Source organism: Leptidea sinapis, chromosome 6 (genome assembly GCF_905404315.1).
Source record: "Leptidea sinapis chromosome 6, ilLepSina1.1, whole genome shotgun sequence".
Classification (NCBI taxonomy): domain Eukaryota; kingdom Metazoa; phylum Arthropoda; class Insecta; order Lepidoptera; family Pieridae; genus Leptidea; species Leptidea sinapis.
Genome location: NC_066270.1, coordinates 4389392 through 4408401, shown reverse-complemented (window position 1 = coordinate 4408401; position 19010 = coordinate 4389392). Strand labels below are relative to the sequence as shown.

Sequence of the window (19010 nt, the reverse complement as noted above, 5' to 3'; positions counted from 1 at the left end):
CTGGTAAGTAAAATGATAATAATTTAATTATAGGTCGTTATGAGAAAGGCGAGATAACCTATGATAGCATTCAGTAGACGTCCAGAACGCAACAGATCATGTTTTCTTTAATAATAATTGTTTTAGCTTGTTTTAATAATGTACAAGGATATTTTACCAGGCCAGGGAAGTGTCCAATTGTTGAAGTACAGGAGAACTTTCGATTAGCTGACGTACGTATTTTTTAAAGTATGGACTATCAATTAATATGGGAAATTTTCTAAAGAGCTTAGTAGTAGGGTTATGTTCTTCCACTGATTTCAAACATCGTATCCATACACGCTACAAATTATTTTACTACCCTTAACATCTGGATCTGTGGGGTTCCTCACAGACAGTATTTTAAAACCTTCTTGCACGTACAACGAGAAATGAATGAGATTCCATGCGCGGTATTTCCATGTTGATGCACCCCATGGCGCATACTTTCACAAAATTGTGCACTAAAAGGTCAGCAATGCTTGTTTTTTTTTTATAATAATAAGGGACTAGACGAGCAGGACGTTCAGCTGATGGTAATTGATATGCCCAACCCCGCGGTTCATAGGTATAGTAGTGGGGATGCCTAACTAAAACAAGCTACTCAGGTATATTAAAGCCTTCCAATTCGTATCGTGCTTACCGGTTACATCCTCCCCAAAGTGCTATTAATATTATTTACGCCAAATTTTCTTTTCAACAAGCGTATAATTTAAACAGTAAGTAACTAACGATTTTCAGAATTTCATTGACTCTTAAATGTCTATGTTTTAATGGTAAATTAGTCTTATATTTGTCCGTAAAGTAAAACCTTATTGTTTCAGTTCTACAATAAATGGTATCAAGTATACCACTTTTCCAGCGATGGCCAGAGCCTGAACAACTGTTCCACAATCGAGCTGATGACGAGGCCTTCCGGCATCTATCTAAACCAGTCCAGGATAGATCTTGGACTTTTCCACAGGTACAGCGTGGGCAAAATTGAAATACCAATTAAGGAAGAAGATGCTGCTAAAATGGATCTGATATTCGCCTTTAAAAACGCCCCAAGACGCTGTGAGTCTGTATTGAAACATCATATAATAATAAGTTCTACTTAATTAATTAGTTCTAGTCTAATCTCACTATTATTAACTACTATTCCCGATCTACGGCCGTCCTCAATAACCTATCTATCCTTAGTTTAACTTACTAGAGGTAGACAAATCTATCTTTTTACGCTTACATTTCAATAACCTATCGACATAAAGCATTGGACTATCGGCCGTTATCAATAATAGAATAGAAACATTTTTTTAACAATAAAAACACACACCTTCAATTTAATGTATATATCTTAAAGTAATAAATTAAATTAAATGTAACAAAAATTATTAAAATACACACAAAAAAATTAAATAAACTGTGCGGCGCGTGATTCCATGCTAAAAGGAGCTGACTCCGTATATTGTTGGTCAGTGCAGAAGACACCAACACAACACTGGTTTTCAGCAGCCCCTCGTAACATTTGAAGTAAACAGCTGTTGTAGTCTTCCCATTGTAATTTTTTTTTTCATGAACATGTTGAAAACAATTATAATTATAAATAAATTATTATAATTAATATTAAATCATATTATAATTTTAAGTAAATAACCATAATATTTATATTATAGGTGGCACAAGGTATATTAGTATAAAAAATGAGATATAGATAAAATATTAATAAACATTAACCCCCTTATTCATAATAGTCTGCTAACTTAAAGCATTGCTAATCCGCCCTCTGTCTTCTTCTATTGACCCAAGTCAGAATGAGAAAAAACACTCCTTAGCGGCTGTTTAAAGTTAGCGGACCATTATGAATAAGGGGAAATATATACATAATAAAGATACAGAATACGGCCGCTAGACAATTAAGGCTTTCTTGTTTCTTCATATTTCTTGTGCATCAGTATGTTTAATAACTAGATTCTGCCCGCGACATCGTTCACATTTTAGGCCTTAGTATTTTCTTTGATTAAGACGAGTAATTTTAATAAAAAAAAAACTTTTCAAAGGATTAAAACGCGTGTAACTCGTATTTTTACATTAGGTGTTTGCGTAAATGTTACATTTTTTAAATTATTTTATTTAACCCGACATGACCTTTTCAGAGTACGTTTTCATTCTACCCTCAGGGATCGTTTTACGCAAAAGCCTAATGTAAAAATACAGTATCAATTACACGCGTATTTAATCCTTTGAAAAGTATTTTAATGTGCTTATTTACACATAAGGCTCGGTCTACATACATAGACGGTCTTTCTTTTCTTTCATTCTCTTTGCATTAAAGGTTAATGCATATGCTGGACATAATCTTTTTTTCATTATATAGCTTTCTATTACTGTTATCATCATCATAATTATCATTTCAGCCGGAAGACAATCAGTCGTGCGCTGCTCTGCATCCAACGTATTCCGGTGATTTTGACGGTAGTTAGATCGTGGGTCCGTCTTGTGGGGGGCCTACCAGCACGACGTCTTTCGGTCGCCATTCGAGGACTTTTCTGCCCCAACGGCCACCTGTCCGTCGTCCGTCTGTAATAAGACGTTTCTTCAGGAATTCTTAAAATTTTCGAGATCAAATGTCCTCTTAATCCTTTTCGATATTCCTGGTAACGTGTGCCGTTTCATGATGATCGAATGACTACTTAAGGCATAACTAACGCACAAACTCACACCGCATTTGTATTATTAATTAGGATAATAAATTAAAACAATATGTTGGCTTTCAGTGAAGACAAGAAGATATCCATTCAGAGTGCTAGCTACAAACTACAATTATTACGCGACAGTTTACACGTGCCAATACAGTCCACTTATTGACAAACACTACAGTAAGTTAACCAACTTAAATTCATTCATAGAACCAGTCCTATCCCCCAGAGAGGTAGGTATCTCCATTAACATTAACATATTCACAATGTAAACAATTCAGTTAAACAACTGAGGTGAGCGGGTGCTGGTACTGAATGCTTATTGGCCAATTAACAATCACAACGTATCGTGATTGGTTAAGTGTTGATCACAACACAACGTAAACAATCGCTATTGGTTACTGTGGATTTATATAAGAAGTGTGTTCCTTGTATACTTGACCTGTTTTCAAGTAGATACATCCTCGCCTTGATCAAGGAATGTACCAACGCGTAGGTCGGCTTTTATCAACAGTTACATCTACACTGTGTACTAAATCCACTATTTGATCATTTTAGCACGACCAGAGACCACAAATAAGCTATAATGTAGATTTATCAACTAATATACACTAAAACGAACAGATTTATGACATTAGTAGGATTTATAGCTTAGAGAGTTTAACCAAAGGGAGATACATGTCTTAATTGTTTTATGGAAGGAGGTCACAATAGCTTATGGGTCACCTGATGTTGAGCGATCATTTTCTAGGATCATTGCAATCACTGACAATCTTTTGCAAATAGGAATTACATTAGTGGTAATAATTAATAATAAAAATAATATGAGGAAAAGTGACGACACCAACCAACGGGCAGGGGGTTACCAATATTGGTACACCTGCCCTGTGCCCTGTGATTGATGGTAATTGACCCAAAATTCCGATCAGCATGCCAAATGCGCTCGTCACTTTGAGACATGAGATATTAAGACTCATTAGCCCATTAGTAATTTCGCTAACTTCAGCTACGGCGCCCATCGAACCGAAAGACCGTAAAGCACGCACATTACTGCATGGCAGAAAAAGGAGGGGATATGGCCGAATAGAATAATGCCCTAATGATGATTTAAATGATGGTAATCACTTAGAAGATTTACGAGTAGTGTATTCTTTATGTCCCTTAATTTAAGTCGTATTTTATTTCAGTTTACGTCTGGATCCTATCAAGACATCAGATTCTGAACGACGTTTCGAAAGAGCTGGCTGTGAAATCCCTGCATCAATTAGGATTGACAGGTGACATGCTTGTGAAGGACTCACGGAGTTGCAACGCTAAATATTACGATGACTTTGTAACAGAACCCATGACCTTTAGGTTCCCTGTGCCGATATAAAACGATGTCTGAATAAATTTGTTTGTGTACTAAAACTGTCATTTGTGATTATTTTTTATTTTAACTGTCTAGTGTTGGTAGGCCCCCCACAAGATGTGCGATCTGATCAAGATCGCCGTGTAGATTGGATGAGGGTAACGCAGAACCAATCCTCATTGCTAACTTTGCCAGCAGTGGACGGTTTCCCGGATGAAATGGATAACTTTCTATGGCTTCTACTCGGCTACGGCGAGTTAGTAAGTCTTTTGATGGGTTGAAGTATGTGCTTTTAACAAACAAACAAAAATATTTTTATTTCGCAGTTAAATTGTATTACACTTGAAATGTATTTTTTTTTCTTACAGCTCATTCGGGAGACAAATTTCCTTAGAGAAGAACGAGCAAGAAACTCTAAAGTTGCTCTTTTCAAAACTGAATGATATTAGATTTCAATTCCAATATATGCAAAGCGATGAAAAAAAATACACAAACGTCACTTACACGAGTAAGAAAAAAAATGTAAATTATTAAGTATGAACATAAGCTTACACCAGGATAGCAGAAAATATATCTACAAAATATTTTGCGAAACAAAAATTAGGTTGCCACAGGCTGACGTCTGCCATCATTGTAGGCAATAGAAATCTAAATGAGAATGTACTAGAAGTAATAAACCCGCGTTAAGCGTAAATTACTATATAATCTAACTGCGAAAACTCTTCATCAACCATAAAAGAATACCTACTAATTATACTACAAAATATTAAATTAAGTCACTATGAATTTATTCAAAACAAAGATTGATATGCTTAGATATGCCTAGAGAGATTGCTACAGCTGTGAAAACCAAAGAGAATTTAAACACTACGTTCAGTGAAAACATCGAAAAAACCTTTATTTTGAGCCAGTCACGCACAATAATACAAAGTTACGTACAAATCGCATGTGTAAGACGTAGCTTGTCACGCACACTAATATTATAAACCTGACCTGTATTCATCGGTTATCCAGCAGCAAGAGGGAGAATACATCAAGTAAAACTCACTCCTTGAAAGTGTTTGTGTCTTTATTTACACTAAACTGCTGTTTTTTTTAAATATAATTCATGTTGATCATTTTTCACTTTAGTTTACTTTCATTTAAACAATTTGTTATGTTTATAATGATAATCCTCACTTCTAGGATTAATACACAAAATAAATTTGAAAACATTCTTTAATAAAATTTTATTTGTGGATTCTTCATTCATTTCTTTCTTTCAATATCTGGAGCGTTGCAAGCATTCATACTAATGTAGTTAGTTAGTAAACTAAAACTGGGCTGCTTACGCACTTAGCCTCTTGATAGGCCACTTTTTACTATTGTAAGCAATCTGGGATGGTTGGAGTCAGAAGACAAACCATACGTCTAGCAGTCTCTTTAAATTACAATAGGCATCATGAAGCAATGATTGAGATCGGAGGATGTGTGCCCGTTGTTCGGCCACACTTTTGCACTCTATAAGTATGTGTCTGGGGTTTCTTCTGCCTCCATGCATCCGCTGCAAAAGGTCTGTCATACCTATGGTAGATAGATGTTTGTTTAAGGGAAAGTGACCGGTGAGAAAGCCTGTGTTTTGTGTATTTTATCCCCGTGTACGTACCAATGTAATGAAGATGTCTAGGCGTAGTAGTTTCACAAAAATTACATGCTTACAACATGTATATGACCTTCATGAGTTTTCTATGAATAGTTCAAAGATCACCAGTTATGAGTACATTTTATAAACAGGCGACTGCCTGTTGATGTCACCACTGGGTATCAAACGATTGCGTTTAAGGCGCTATAGTCCTAAAAAGTAGCATATTTAAAAATCTACTTAAAATACTTCTACAAATACTAAGGTTCCAATTTTTTGACATGTTTATCTTCATTTCTTTATCTAAATTATCGCTGTTTCGAAAACACGATTACGAAAAGAAATCTCGATAGATTTATTTTTTGAAAAATAGTCTTTTTTATTTGAATTGTTTATATTATCATAAAACTATGATAGCTATAAACACAAAACTTATTTTATTCGATAGTTTATTAGTATTTATAAGTTTTCACTGTGGGATTTATCAATACGCTTTGTGAATTATTTTATATTAATTTTTTTCTTAATAAACCAAACGCGACGCCTTGGATGCATGCTCGCTCAAGCCAGCAGTACGCCCGTGACCACTGTCAAGTAAGGTATTGTGTTCGTGTCTCTCGGGCTCACATTACGTTAGATTTTAGCAAACAAGTACAAAGCGGGAATCATAGTAAAAAAATAATGATGATGCGACAGCGTATTTGTTGAAATATATAGGTAAATGTAAGTCGGAAAGTGCTAAAATAAAATTTACGTAATATTATTTTGAATATTATGCCACGCGGGATTTTTGTATATATGTACTTTAGGGAAGTTAGATAAATCCAAGATGGCCGCCGCACAAAATTATGATTTCATCAATATGGATATCGTGTCCGAGGTTCTCGAGGGTGCAGATAACGATTTTGGAATCATTTTTGAAATCCAAGATGGCCGCCCCACAAAATTATGATTTCAGCAATATGGATATCGTGTCCGAGGTTCTCGAGGGTGCAGAGAACGATTTTGTGATCATTTTTGAAATCCAAGATGGCCGCCGCACAAAATTATGATTTCAGCAATATGGATATCGTGTCCGAGGTTCTCGAGGGTGCAGATAACGATTTTGGAATCATTTTTGAAATCCAAGATGGCCGCCCCACAAAATTATGATTTCAGCAATATGGATATCGTGTCCGAGGTTCTCGAGGGTGCAGAGAACGATTTTGTGATCATTTTTGAAATCCAAGATGGCCGCCGCACAAAATTATGATTTCAGCAATATGGATATCGTGTCCGAGGTTCTCGAGGGTCCAGAGAACGATTTTGTGATGATTTTTGAAATCCAAGATGGCCGCCGCACAAAATTATGATTTCAGCAATATGGATATCGTGTCCGAGGTTCTCGAGGGTGCAGATAACGATTTTGTGATCATTTTTGAAATCCAAGATGGCCGACGCACAAAATATGATTTCAGCAATATGGATATCGTGTCCGAGGTTCTCGAGGGTGCAGAGAACGATTTTGTGATCATTATTGAAATCCAAGATGGCCGCCGCACAAAATTATGATTTCAGCAATATGGATATCGTGTCCGAGGTTCTCGAGGGTGCATATAACGATTTTGGGATCATTTTTGAAATCCAAGATGGCCGCCCCACAATATTATGATTTCAGCAATATGGATATCGTGTCCGAGGTTCTCGAGGGTGCAGAGAACGATTTTGTGATCATTTTTGAAATCCAAGATGGCCGCCGCACAAAATTATGATTTCAGCAATATGGATATCGTGTCCGAGGTTCTCGAGGGTGCAGAGAACGATTTTGTGATCATTTTTGAAATCCAAGATGGCCGCCGCACAAAATTATGATTTCAGCAATATGGATATCGTGTCCGAGGTTCTCGAGGGTGCAGAGAACGATTTTGTGATCATTTTTGAAATCCAAGATGGCCGCCGCACAAAATTATGATTTCAGCAATATGGATATCGTGTCCGAGGTTCTCGAGGGTGCAGATAACGATTTTGTGATCATTTTTGAAATCCAAGATGGCCGCCGCACAAAATTATGATTTCAGCAATATGGATATCGTGTCCGAGGTTCTCGAGGGTGCAGATAACGATTTTGTGATCATTTTTGAAATCCAAGATGGCCGACGCACAAAATTATGATTTCAGCAATATGGATATCGTGTCCGAGGTTCTCGAGGGTGCAGAGAATGATTTTGTGATCATTATTGAAATCCAAGATGGCCGCCGCACAAAATTATGATTTCAGCAATATGGATATCGTGTCCGAGGTTCTCGAGGGTGCAGATAACGATTTTGTGATCATTTTTGAAATCCAAGATGGCCGCCGCACAAAATTATGATTTCAGCAATATGGATATCATGTCCGAGATTCTCGAGGGTGCAGAGAACGATTCTGGGATCATTTTTGAAATCCAAGATGGCCGCCTCACAAAATTATGATTTCAGCAATATGGATATCGTGTCCGAGGTTCTCGAGGGTGCAGAGAACGATTTTGTGATCATTTTTGAAATCCAAGATGGCCGCTGCACAAAATTATGATTTCAGCAATATGGATATCGTGTCCGAGGTTGTCGAGGGTGCAGAGAACGATTGTGGGATCATTTTTGAAATCCAAGATGGCCGACGCGCAAAATTATGATTACAAAATTATGGGTATCGTATCCGAGCGTCTCGTGCAGAGAACGAATCTGGATTTCAAAAATGATCCCAAAATCGTTCTCTGCACCCTCGAGAACCTCGGACACGATATCCATATTACTGAAATCATAATTTTGTGCGGCCGCCATCTTGGATTTCAAAAATGATTCCAAATTCGTTCTCTGCACCCTCGAGAACCTTGGATACGATACCCATATTGTTGAAATCATAACTTTGCGCGGCGGCCATCTTGGATTTTAAAAATGATCCCAAATTAGTTCTCTGCACCTTCGAGAATCTCGGATACGATATCCATAATGTTGAAATCATAATTTTGCGCGTAATATAACTTTTCTCTCATACGTCGATAAAAAAGATTTACTTCAAAAATGCATAAAAAATATTATCGCAGTAATTCCGTACTCTAGCACAACTGTAAGTTTTAAAAAATATTACGCGGTCCTTCTGGGACCGGCGGTCGTTGACCCGCATCGCTCGGTTCGTTCTCAACCATGCCCGACGCCCGTGTCCATACGTACCTATCGAATCTAACGTTCGCGCAATTTTTACCTAAAGTGTTGGGAAAACCTCGCCTTAAGCGATATTTGGTTCCAGTTTCAGCTATTAATTTTCTTAGTACTGGGATCACTAAGCGTTTTTTGCTTTTATGGAACATGTAGTTCTCAAGCAAATTACCATATTCTTTAAAGTAAGCATCTTTTTCGATTTAAAAAGTATCGAACAAATATGTTCCAATCGTGTTTTCAGTTTAGGCAACGGAAAGAAAAAGGATTGAAAATATATATATTTAAATTTCTCTTTGATAGGATATTTCGTTTAGTTGTAAAATCACGAGAAAATCTCATATAATTATGGGTGCCTAGCGTTAATTCGAGTGTTACACATTTTAATATTATACTTTTTAAAGGATTAAAATGCGTGTAATTCATTAATTGTAACTGTATTTTTTAGATAAGGTATTTGGGTAAAGGTTACATTTTTGAAGTTTAAATTCTTTTCGCACGCGTGGGGAGTAAACTGGTGAATGCGTGACGAAATTGTGAGGGAGATATAAGTTAGTGAAGATAGAAAGAGAGAGAGAGTTGAGTTATTTTAATGAATAATATCAATAACATTTTTAACTGTTTTAATGACAAGTGTCGTAAACGTCAAAGAAGTTTTACTTTAAATGGGCGTAAAGATAACAAGCACACGCTTTTTTTTTATAAATTATCTATTCAACCCGACATTTCGTGACTTTTGCAGGACCACTGTTTCCGACTGTTGTTTTTCTTGCACATATTATATATTTTCATTTACTCCCGATGTACCATCACACCCCAATTAAGATCAACAAGCGAACTTCGTTTAAGAAAGCAAAAAATATATGATTCATTTAGAATTATTTTTGATGTCATTTCTAATATACTAGATGCTACTACCGCTTCGCAAACAAATGGCGCACTGAGAGAAGTGTCGCAAGAAACTCTACCAGCATTCTTTTTTGCGCTCTATTTAATGAAATATACAATATTGTACTGTCATTGCTATTGCTATAAAATAATCATAATCTAGTGCCAGGCTGTCGGATCTCTTAGATATTCAGCTGTGGAGTAGTGGGTTATAAAGATGATTATTTTCCTCTAGTAAATATTGTGTTAAATAGAGAATTAAATTTTATAACGTTGGAATAATAAGACTGATGCAACGTTACAAATATAAACATAATTTATAATATATTTAATTAGAAACTAATAGCCTGGAACGTTTTCTCTCTAGGTGAACAAGAAGATAAAATATTATGCGGTGTACTGTTCTAAAAGCAAAGTTTTGTTTATCGATAATGGCTCTTCGACGCGATGCTTACCTTCTGTTTTACTTATGTATGAAAAACTTAATTTATATAATACCAAAACAATTTTTTATTTTTGGCGTAAACCCTCACTTCTGGGATTAATTATACAAATTAAATTTGTAACTAAAATTTATGAATGATGCGCGACTCGAACCCGCGACATCTCGGGTACCGTTCGAGTACGCATGGGTCGTAATTTTATTTAGGGTTCCGTAGCCAAATGGCAAAAAATGGAACCCTTATAGATTTGTCATGCTTGTCTGTCTGTATGATTATGTCACAGCCACTTTTTTAAGATCTATATTGTTGAAGCTTGGTAAGTATTAAGATTTTCACTCAAAATAGAAAATAAAAATAATTTTGGGGGTTTCCCCATACTTAGAAATGAAACTCATTTTTTTTTATCATATAAGTGTGGGATATCTATGGATAGGCCTTCAAATGATATTCAGGTTTCTAATATTATTTTATTCTAAACTAAATAATTTGCGCGAGAGACAATTCCAAAGTGGTAAAATATGTTCCCCTGGTACTTTTAAAATAAGAGAATGATAAAACTAAAAAAATATATTATGATGTACATTACCATGCAAACTTCTACCGAAAATTGGTTTGAACGAGTTTATTTTAATACGTATAAATGATGAGAGCTCATTTGCACTGTATGATTTTGAGCAAAGATTGTTTTGCCTTTTCTATTATACTAATTTAATATCATTTTCCTTTCTATATAACTTTTATAGTATGTTACTTGCTGCTACGGAACCCTTTATGGGCGAGTCTGACTCGTACTTGGCCGCCTTTTTTAGTAGATCCTGTAGATGGCCACAACCTGAGAGTTGAATAAGATATGCCAAATTTACTATTATATGTGCGAGCGCTCTGTACTTAATTTATATGGCAAAACAACGTTTGCCGGGTCATCACTTGTTTAAAATCTATATATATAAAAATGAATTGCTGTTCGTTAGTCGCGCTAAAACTCGAGAACGGCTGTACCGATTTGGCTAATTTTGGTCTTGAATTATTTGTGGAAGTCCAGGCAACGTTTAAAAGGTGAATAAATATGAAAGTGTTCGGAATTAAATAAAAACAACAATTTTGTTTTTACTTTGATGTGTCCCCCGTCGTCCGATATTTGTTTTGTATGGACATATTTTCTATGAGAGAATTTATTGACGCACGGTTTGACAGTTCTGCTGTAAAACAATTTCAATACAACGACAGCGGGCATATTTTACGAAATAATTCTTGATGTTATGATATATAATTGAAAAATTCATAAAAAACATTATTTTATTTATTATATACAGAACAACGTCTGCCGGGTCAGCTAGTTTATATATAAAAACGAAATTTTCTCAAAAACGTGTATTAAAATATATAAAAATATCGCAATCACTTCCCGATGTCATCTCTGGTTCTCGGCACGGTGTGAATATGTGCCGTCCACAGATAGGGGCACTGTTCCACATCCTGGTTTATTTTGTGAAGATACAAAGGACTTGCATCTGGTAATGAGCTTAAATCTTTGTAAGCTGTTTCTAAGTATTCTGCTTCTAATGTCTTCCTTCTTGATAAGATCCATGTTGTTACTGAAAGAGAAAACTAAATTTTAATGCTCTTTGGAAAAAAAATTGTTTTAAGATTGATTTTGTGCTATTACTGCTTGGTCCTAAGATAAATGAAATGCGGTACGCGAAAGAAGAGGAATTAGAAACATTCTTTGTAGGTAAGTGACCACCAGATAAGTAATCCAATCACCGTCACTAGGTGTCGCTTATTTGAAGACACCCGTGTTAAAACTACATACAGGAATTTCACTCCATAGTTTGATTGTGCGTGGAAAATAGGGAAAATCATCATCATCATCAGCCGGAAGACGTCCACTGCTGGACAAAGGCCTCCCCCAAAGATTTCCATGTCGATCGGTCCTGCGCTGCCCTCATCCAACGTATTCCGGCGATCTTGACCAGATCGTCAGTCCATCTTGTGGGGGGCCTACCAACTGCGTCTTCCGATATGTGGTCGCCATTCGAGGATTTTACTGGGAATAGGGGAATAACTTTACAATTTGAATCAACAAAGTATATTGAACAAATCAAAATTGGTCATTGGCATTATCGGGCTGTCATCTTTACGCTAATATATTCTAACTCTGGTTTAAGTATAAGTATATAATAATAATCTAATTTTTTCTGGTTGCTTAGAAAATGTGATTTATTCCGACAGTGCATAATAATGAAATATAATTGTATAATTATTTTTATTAGGTATAAATAAACGTTAGCGATGGGGCTATGAAAAATAGACCTGATACTTCAATATTAATTAAAAAAACTCTAATAATCACTTAGTAATTTAAGTTGTTCTTTTGCACTGGATGCCGGCTAGATCATGGGTACCACAACGGCGCCTATTTCTGCCGTGAAGCAGTAATGTGTAAACATTACTGTGTTTCGGAATGAAGGGCGCCGTAGCTAGTGAAATTACTGGGCAAATGAGACTTAACATCTTATGTCTCAAGGTCACGAGCGCAATTGTAGTGCCGCTCAGAATTTTTGGGTATTTCAAGAATCCTGAGCGGCATTGCATTGTACTGGGTTACCATCAGCTCGTCTCGTCCCTTATTTTCATAAAATACAACCGATAAAAACAGGCCAGGAATATTAGATTACCGTGCGTAACAAGCTACGTCTTACTCTAGCGTTTTGCATTACACTTTGTGTTAATTACTCAAAATAGAGGTTAGTTCTAAACTCAATGTTTTTAGACGCTTACACAGCTGTCATAGTCCATCTAGACGTATAAATGATCTCAGTAATATACCTCAATTCTAGAAGTAACAACTAATTATTTGCATATCCTTATTTTGATCAGCTAAGTACCATCAAATAACACAACCAATATTTAAACTCAATCAGATAAAAGGGATAAAAATAATTCCATCCGTAAAGCATGTTAAAAAAACAATCTACCCAACATTTATAAAAATGAGTATACATACGATATTTCAATTGTAAATGTTCATTTACCCTGCAACCATAAAGCACAGAGTAATTTGTATAATCTGTTGAAACAACAGACAACGGAATCCCGACCGGATCTGTAATTGTACAATTATTGTTTTAGCACTTCACATGGCTATTTGTGTTCACTATTGGGTGTTTGTTACATTTGGCAAAATATATGACGTTCAGGCAAACATGCAAATACAACCATCCACACGTGGCAGTCAAATAACAAACACACAAACATTTGGAAGCAGAATGCAAGGTGTTTACAGACACTATGGATGGTACAATTCCAGGAATTTTAGCACTGTTTCATTGTCCCAATTCATATTCAATTGTTGTTCCAGTTCTCTCACTCACAACACAGACACAAAAGCACGTCCGGACAAGTTCACGGCGCGTGCGCTTCTAAAATCTAAATATGGCCAATGTGTGGACGGTTTATTTGCTTATTTGCCTATTTGACCCTTTTGATGTGCCTCGAAAAACCGACAAGCGCACGGTAACGCGTATTTGGTACTGGCCTTATTTGTCAAATAGGCAAATAAGGCCACCACTTTGTCAAATAAACACCACATGGCAATTATTTGCCAAATATAATAAATACACAAATACAAATAGCCATGTAAAGTGCCACCTTAAAGCTGGCTTTGTATTTATTTCACAAATAAAATTTTGTGAACGATGCGGGACTCGAACCTACAACCTCTCGCGTTTCGTGCGAGTGCTCATCCAACTGAGCTAACAGTTCGAGTGACGTGTCGTCAAAAAATCTTGTATGCTTTCTTAACTCTCAGGTTGTGGCTTCATCTACAGGATCTACATTACAGTTGATAACCTGCTCAACCCCAATATTTGCATACTAGGAAATTGACTTGAGATGTCGCTCTTGCAAATCTAGATTAAGATAATATCTAGATTAGATAATCGTTCATAAATTTTTATTTTGAGAGGACTGTATTTATAAAGGGGGTACTCAGGTGAACAGAACAGTAATCATTGGGAAAAAGGAAATAGCAGCTTTTCAGCTCTTCTGCAAGATCCTGGGTTCTTCTATATTTGCCTTAGCGTGCTTTCGCGTGCGGTTACTTGACAGAATTGTTTCGCCATGCGACCATAGATGTCGCGGCTTGCGGTTTATTCTTAATTTGTACCGGCAACTTGCTAGGAAAAAGGTTTTAGGGGTTAAAGGTTTAAGGAAAAGGTTGTGTCTTATTTGGGCAACTGGCCCTACAAGACTACAATATTTGATCAACTGACTAAAAACTAATAAATAATATTTAACTCACTAATTAACACACCTAATTACAAACAAACATGGTGTTAGTATGTTTAGCCATAGATAGTGAACTAGTATTATATAAATCAATACAATTTGGTTGTTAGTCTATTGGGGGGAGCCTAAAATATTAGAGTGATACTCCAAATCTGTTTTCAATAATGGAGCTGAAAAGTAAATGTCGTTCTTTCTGAAGATTCTACTAGGAACGGAAAAAAAGTTGACTACAATCAAATAGTTGATAAAATTTGGAATGTAAAAATTTTATTACATCTCAGCCGAGCCGAATAATGACTCGATATATTCATGATTCTGTACATAAAACCATAATCGTATAATGCTTTTATGTAATTAGAGATTAGAGTATGACGTAGGAGATTCAGTTTGATAAACAACATATCTCAAGTAGACATGATTCACTCTTTCTAGTGTAAGGATTGCGCTCGTCACTTTGAGAGATAAGATGTAAAGTCTCATTTGCCCAGTAATATCACTACTACTAGCTACGGCACCCATCAGACTGAAACACAGTAATGCTTACTCGTTACTGCTTCACGGCAAAAATAGGCGCCGTTTTGGTACCCATAATCTAACCGGCATCCTGTGTAAAGGAGCCTCGCACTGGTGAAAGCGCGTTTATTAGAATACATTAAGAAGTATGTGGACCGGCATACGTTTATTTCGCTCGCTAATTGAGGTTTGTGAATCACGTAATGATAGGCGATACATCTTACGAGCAAACATTTTGAACAGTTCTTCTATAGCACCTGCCACCTTGAGAGGTCAGATGTTATGTCACAGTAGATCAGAAATTTAATTAACTACGACACCTTTCAAACCAAACACTCATGATTGCTTGAAGGCAGACAACTCCGCTTTGGTTTCACAGTGCAAAACTTACCGGTGTGTTGTGCAACGGAGCCTTATACTGTCAAAGAAACTTTATCCAATAGGCTTAAACTAAGCGCTTTTAACCAAAGTAACCGACATAGTCCAAACGATTGTGAAACTGAAGTGGCAGTGGGCAGGGCACATAGTTCGACGGACAGATGGCCGTTGGGGCAGTAAAGTCCTCGAATGACGACCTCGTACCGGAAGACGCAGTGTTGGCAGGCCTCCCACAAGATGGACCGACGATCTGGTTAAGATCGCCGGAATACGTTGGATGAGGGCAGCGCAGGACCGATTGTCGTGGAAATTTTTGGGGGAGGCCTTTGTCCAGCTGTGGACGTTTTGCGGCTGATGATGATGAAGCGCTTTTGAATGGTCACTATAAATATTTCTTTAAACTTACTAAATCTACCATACGTCTGGAAAAAGTTGAGCTCGTGAGAAGTACATACAAGAAACTCAAAGGCCACTCTTTTCAATCAAATGATGAATACATGACTCGTGTTTAAATAATACTGATAATAAATAAAAGAATTATTGTCGAATGCTGGCCATAAAATGACGGTTCAGTACTGACCTATATTGTTCGCCTGTATCCTTAACACAGCATCATATCCTGGCGAGTACGTGCTATTCATGTGAATGATGTGGTGGACCTCGTCCGCTATAGACCCGTGCTGGATCTCAAGCACTCGGTCGCACAGTTCGAAGATCTTGTAAGAGCAGTGCGCGTTACGTTCGTACCGTATTGGAAAACTTTCAATAACATACCATTTACCTAGAAACTGTAAAGAATATAAAAAATTGCTTTGTTTTATGAAAGTGGTTTCATGATATCAGCATTATAATCAAAAGAAAGAAACCAAATTTATATATATTATTACGCTTTACAATTTATTTAATTAAAAAAGCCTTTCGTCAGATGTGGGGCTCGAACCCAAGCTTCCTCTTAGGAACTTAAATCTGGAGGCTTAGACCACTCGGCTAAACTGACACAAAAGCAGTTGTTGAAATTAATGATTCAACTTCACACCTCCGCGGTCGGCTGTTATGCAATATTCAATGCGATGGACGAAAATATTTGAGGCGATGTAATAGAAGTTACACTTTAACTAAACATAAAATGTACTAAATGGATAATCTTCACAGTATCCGGGGTCTCAAAAATAGGTAACATATTGCAGACGACTTCCTAATTTCATCAGATCTCATCAATACCTTTTTTAGGAAGTTCAAGCTAAGAACATACTCTGATTCAAAGGTCGGCAACGCAAAGTCAAACTCAAATAAACTTTATTCAATTAGGCTTAAACTAAGCCCTTTTGTATCGTCTCTACAAATATTTCTTTTAAATTACTGAATCTACCATATGTTTGGTAGACGTTGCGCTCGTGAGAAGAACATACATGAAACTCAACGGCCACTCTTTTCAAGCATCTCTAGACCTCTGCCTGGTATTGCAGAAACACATGGGCGGCTGTATTTAAAGTTTCATCAATCAGGCCACCAATATCTTTATACAACAAGTCAGTTTTCAGTACCCGTAATCACTTCTATTTACATTAGCTCTATAAGCATGAGTTGACTTTCTACATCCATTCATCAATCCTGCCAATGACCAAACTCTCAATTTTACAATTTATATTTCAATTACATTAGTTGTGGAGCATAACTTTTTCTATATCAGAGGAGGACCAACGAGCATATAAGGTGCACAAACGAATCTCAAGAGGATTGCCGGCCTGGCATGCTGTATTATCAGAATGCACCGCCCAAAGCCGTTCATACCATAATTTTGTGGTACGAAGATGAATCCATGAAAACCGCGTTGTGTACGTAATAATATGTCTTCCACGATATTTTAGTTTGTCTCTTGTGGTGCGAAGATGTAATTCGACGGCTTTTCGGAACAAGGTGGTAAAAGTCGTAGACATAATAAAGGGCTTAGCATCAACATAATACAAAACATTTGTATTTCATCACGCAACAAACACCTTTCATTATCATAAAACCAAACGAAGGCAAAATGAAAAATAAAAGTTATTTGTTTCAATAAAAGGCATTTGTTTTCTCAAAATTGATTCCCTTAGAATTCTTTTTGATGACATTTCTAATATACTAGATACTAATACCTACTACTACTTCAGAAGCAAATGGCGCTCTGAGAGAGAAGAAGCGGCGCAAGAAACACTCCCAACAATATTGTACTGTCGATTTTTTCGAGATTTACGACAGAGCCATTTTTTAGTAAAACATTTAAATTTATTTATATGTAATGACTAGAGACCGGATTATATTCTACAAAAATGCCCAAAATATGCATGCAAATATGCAAGTAAAATAGCTAAAATATGCATGAAAATCCATAAAAAGTATACAATTAAACATAATATGCATACAATTAAACAGGAAAAAATAAAAAGTCATATTTTATTTTATAAAGGCTTGTACTGACAATCGTATTTTGTGGAAAAAAACTATAACAAGATATATCTACTTAGGTAACAATGAAATTTAAGATTTACCTTTAAAAATATGTACGACTAAGTACTGTTCTAAATGTTCTGTAGACAAATTGTGTCTACAATCGCTTAATAATTTTTTTTTTAGCGGAAAAGAAGCGTTCTACTGAAGTTACTGGGCAGAACTTAAATTTGGGAGCAACGTTTGGGCTTACTATGAAAAGAATCGAACGATGAGCGAGATCGAGCGTAAATATGTATATTTTTTTTTCTCCTAAATATGCAACCGCTGAAAAGGTACTAAATATGCAAAAGCATATGCTATATGCATTTGCATATAATCCGGTCTCTAGTAATAACTGAACAGTGGCTTGGGCTTTATTTTAAAAGTGCAAAAATTTAGCATTAAAGCTATTATGTATCTTATGAAGCCTACTAGAATTAGTTACAAGCAATCCCTTATTTCTAGTATTATAATAATGAAAATCATTATTAAGAGCAAAAAGGTGATGATTTTTGTGAACGTCTGTTAAATTTTCAAAATGTACTGACAATGAACAGTCATAATATTTATTACTTTAAACTTTTGTTTGAGAAGTTTCAATAAATTTACATTCCATCGATATTTAAATACAGATCACTCGCGAGTGACACACATGATAAATCGTCTATAAACAATGGTTCAAATATACCTCACCTTATCAATTTGAAAATACTGAATTGTGTTCACATCCTGACATTGACCAAACTGTAGCACCTGACCACAAATTATTTCAATTAAAGCCAACGAAACTACAAAAATATTTCTATACATTTCTTCGCATTTTCAACAAAAATGTTTGTCTCAAACTACATGTTAAAGATACCGATATCTCGAAGATAAATGCGATAAAAGATGAACACGTATAGGGTTATTGAATTGATATTTCGGCATAAAATAGATTATCTAAACATGGGAATTCTGAGAAGGAAATATGCGAAAAGAAATGTAAGCCGTTATCTACGCCTGTATTACATCTCTATTGATTTAAATGCAAATATTGTGTTATACAAAATATATAAGCGGGACTGGAGCCAACCGTTCGAGTGACATATCGTCAAAAAATCTTGTATGCTTTGTTCAACTCTCAGCTTGTGGCTTTATAAACAGGATCTACTTTACAGTTAATAGCCTGCTCAACCCCAATATTT

The 19010-nt window shown here is 36.0% G+C and overlaps 3 protein-coding genes across 3 annotated transcripts in view; 1 reads left to right on the top strand and 2 right to left on the bottom strand.

Annotated features, from left to right (window-relative positions):
* The window catches only part of LOC126964921 (uncharacterized), a 648802-nt gene that overhangs the window by 15655 nt on the left and 614137 nt on the right, over positions 1-19010 (bottom strand). The window lies entirely within an intron of this gene.
* Positions 55-4112, top strand: LOC126964940 (insecticyanin-A-like). The gene is made up of 4 exons (XM_050808271.1): positions 55-212; positions 843-1074; positions 2775-2876; positions 3884-4112. Exons 1-4 carry the CDS (start codon positions 99-101, stop codon positions 4069-4071), a joined length of 636 nt encoding a protein of 211 aa, XP_050664228.1. The 5' UTR covers positions 55-98; the 3' UTR covers positions 4072-4112.
* LOC126964945 (lopap-like) lies at positions 11530-18683 on the bottom strand. Its single transcript, XM_050808278.1, has 4 exons — positions 18517-18683; positions 15935-16142; positions 13181-13279; positions 11530-11768 (listed from the first exon to the last, which is right to left on the bottom strand). Exons 1-4 carry the CDS (start codon positions 18631-18633, stop codon positions 11572-11574), a joined length of 621 nt encoding a protein of 206 aa, XP_050664235.1. The 5' UTR covers positions 18634-18683; the 3' UTR covers positions 11530-11571.

What these genes read in the sequence shown, in the direction of transcription:
- LOC126964940 (XM_050808271.1), top strand. Translation starts at nt 99, where the DNA reads ATGTTTTCTTTAATAATAATTGTTTTAGCTTGTTTTAATAATGTACAA. An exon ending in AGAACTTTCGATTAGCTGAC is followed by an intron (nt 213 to 842) that starts GTACGTATTTTT and finishes TTATTGTTTCAG; the next exon opens with TTCTACAATAAATGGTATCA. An exon ending in TAAAAACGCCCCAAGACGCT is followed by an intron (nt 1,075 to 2,774) that starts GTGAGTCTGTAT and finishes GTTGGCTTTCAG; the next exon opens with TGAAGACAAGAAGATATCCA.
- LOC126964945 (XM_050808278.1), bottom strand. Translation starts at nt 18,633, where the DNA reads ATGTATAGAAATATTTTTGTAGTTTCGTTGGCTTTAATTGAAATAATT. An exon ending in AGTATTTTCAAATTGATAAG is followed by an intron (nt 16,143 to 18,516) that starts GTGAGGTATATT and finishes TATTCTTTACAG; the next exon opens with TTTCTAGGTAAATGGTATGT. An exon ending in ACATTTACAATTGAAATATC is followed by an intron (nt 11,769 to 13,180) that starts GTATGTATACTC and finishes TTTCTCTTTCAG; the next exon opens with TAACAACATGGATCTTATCA.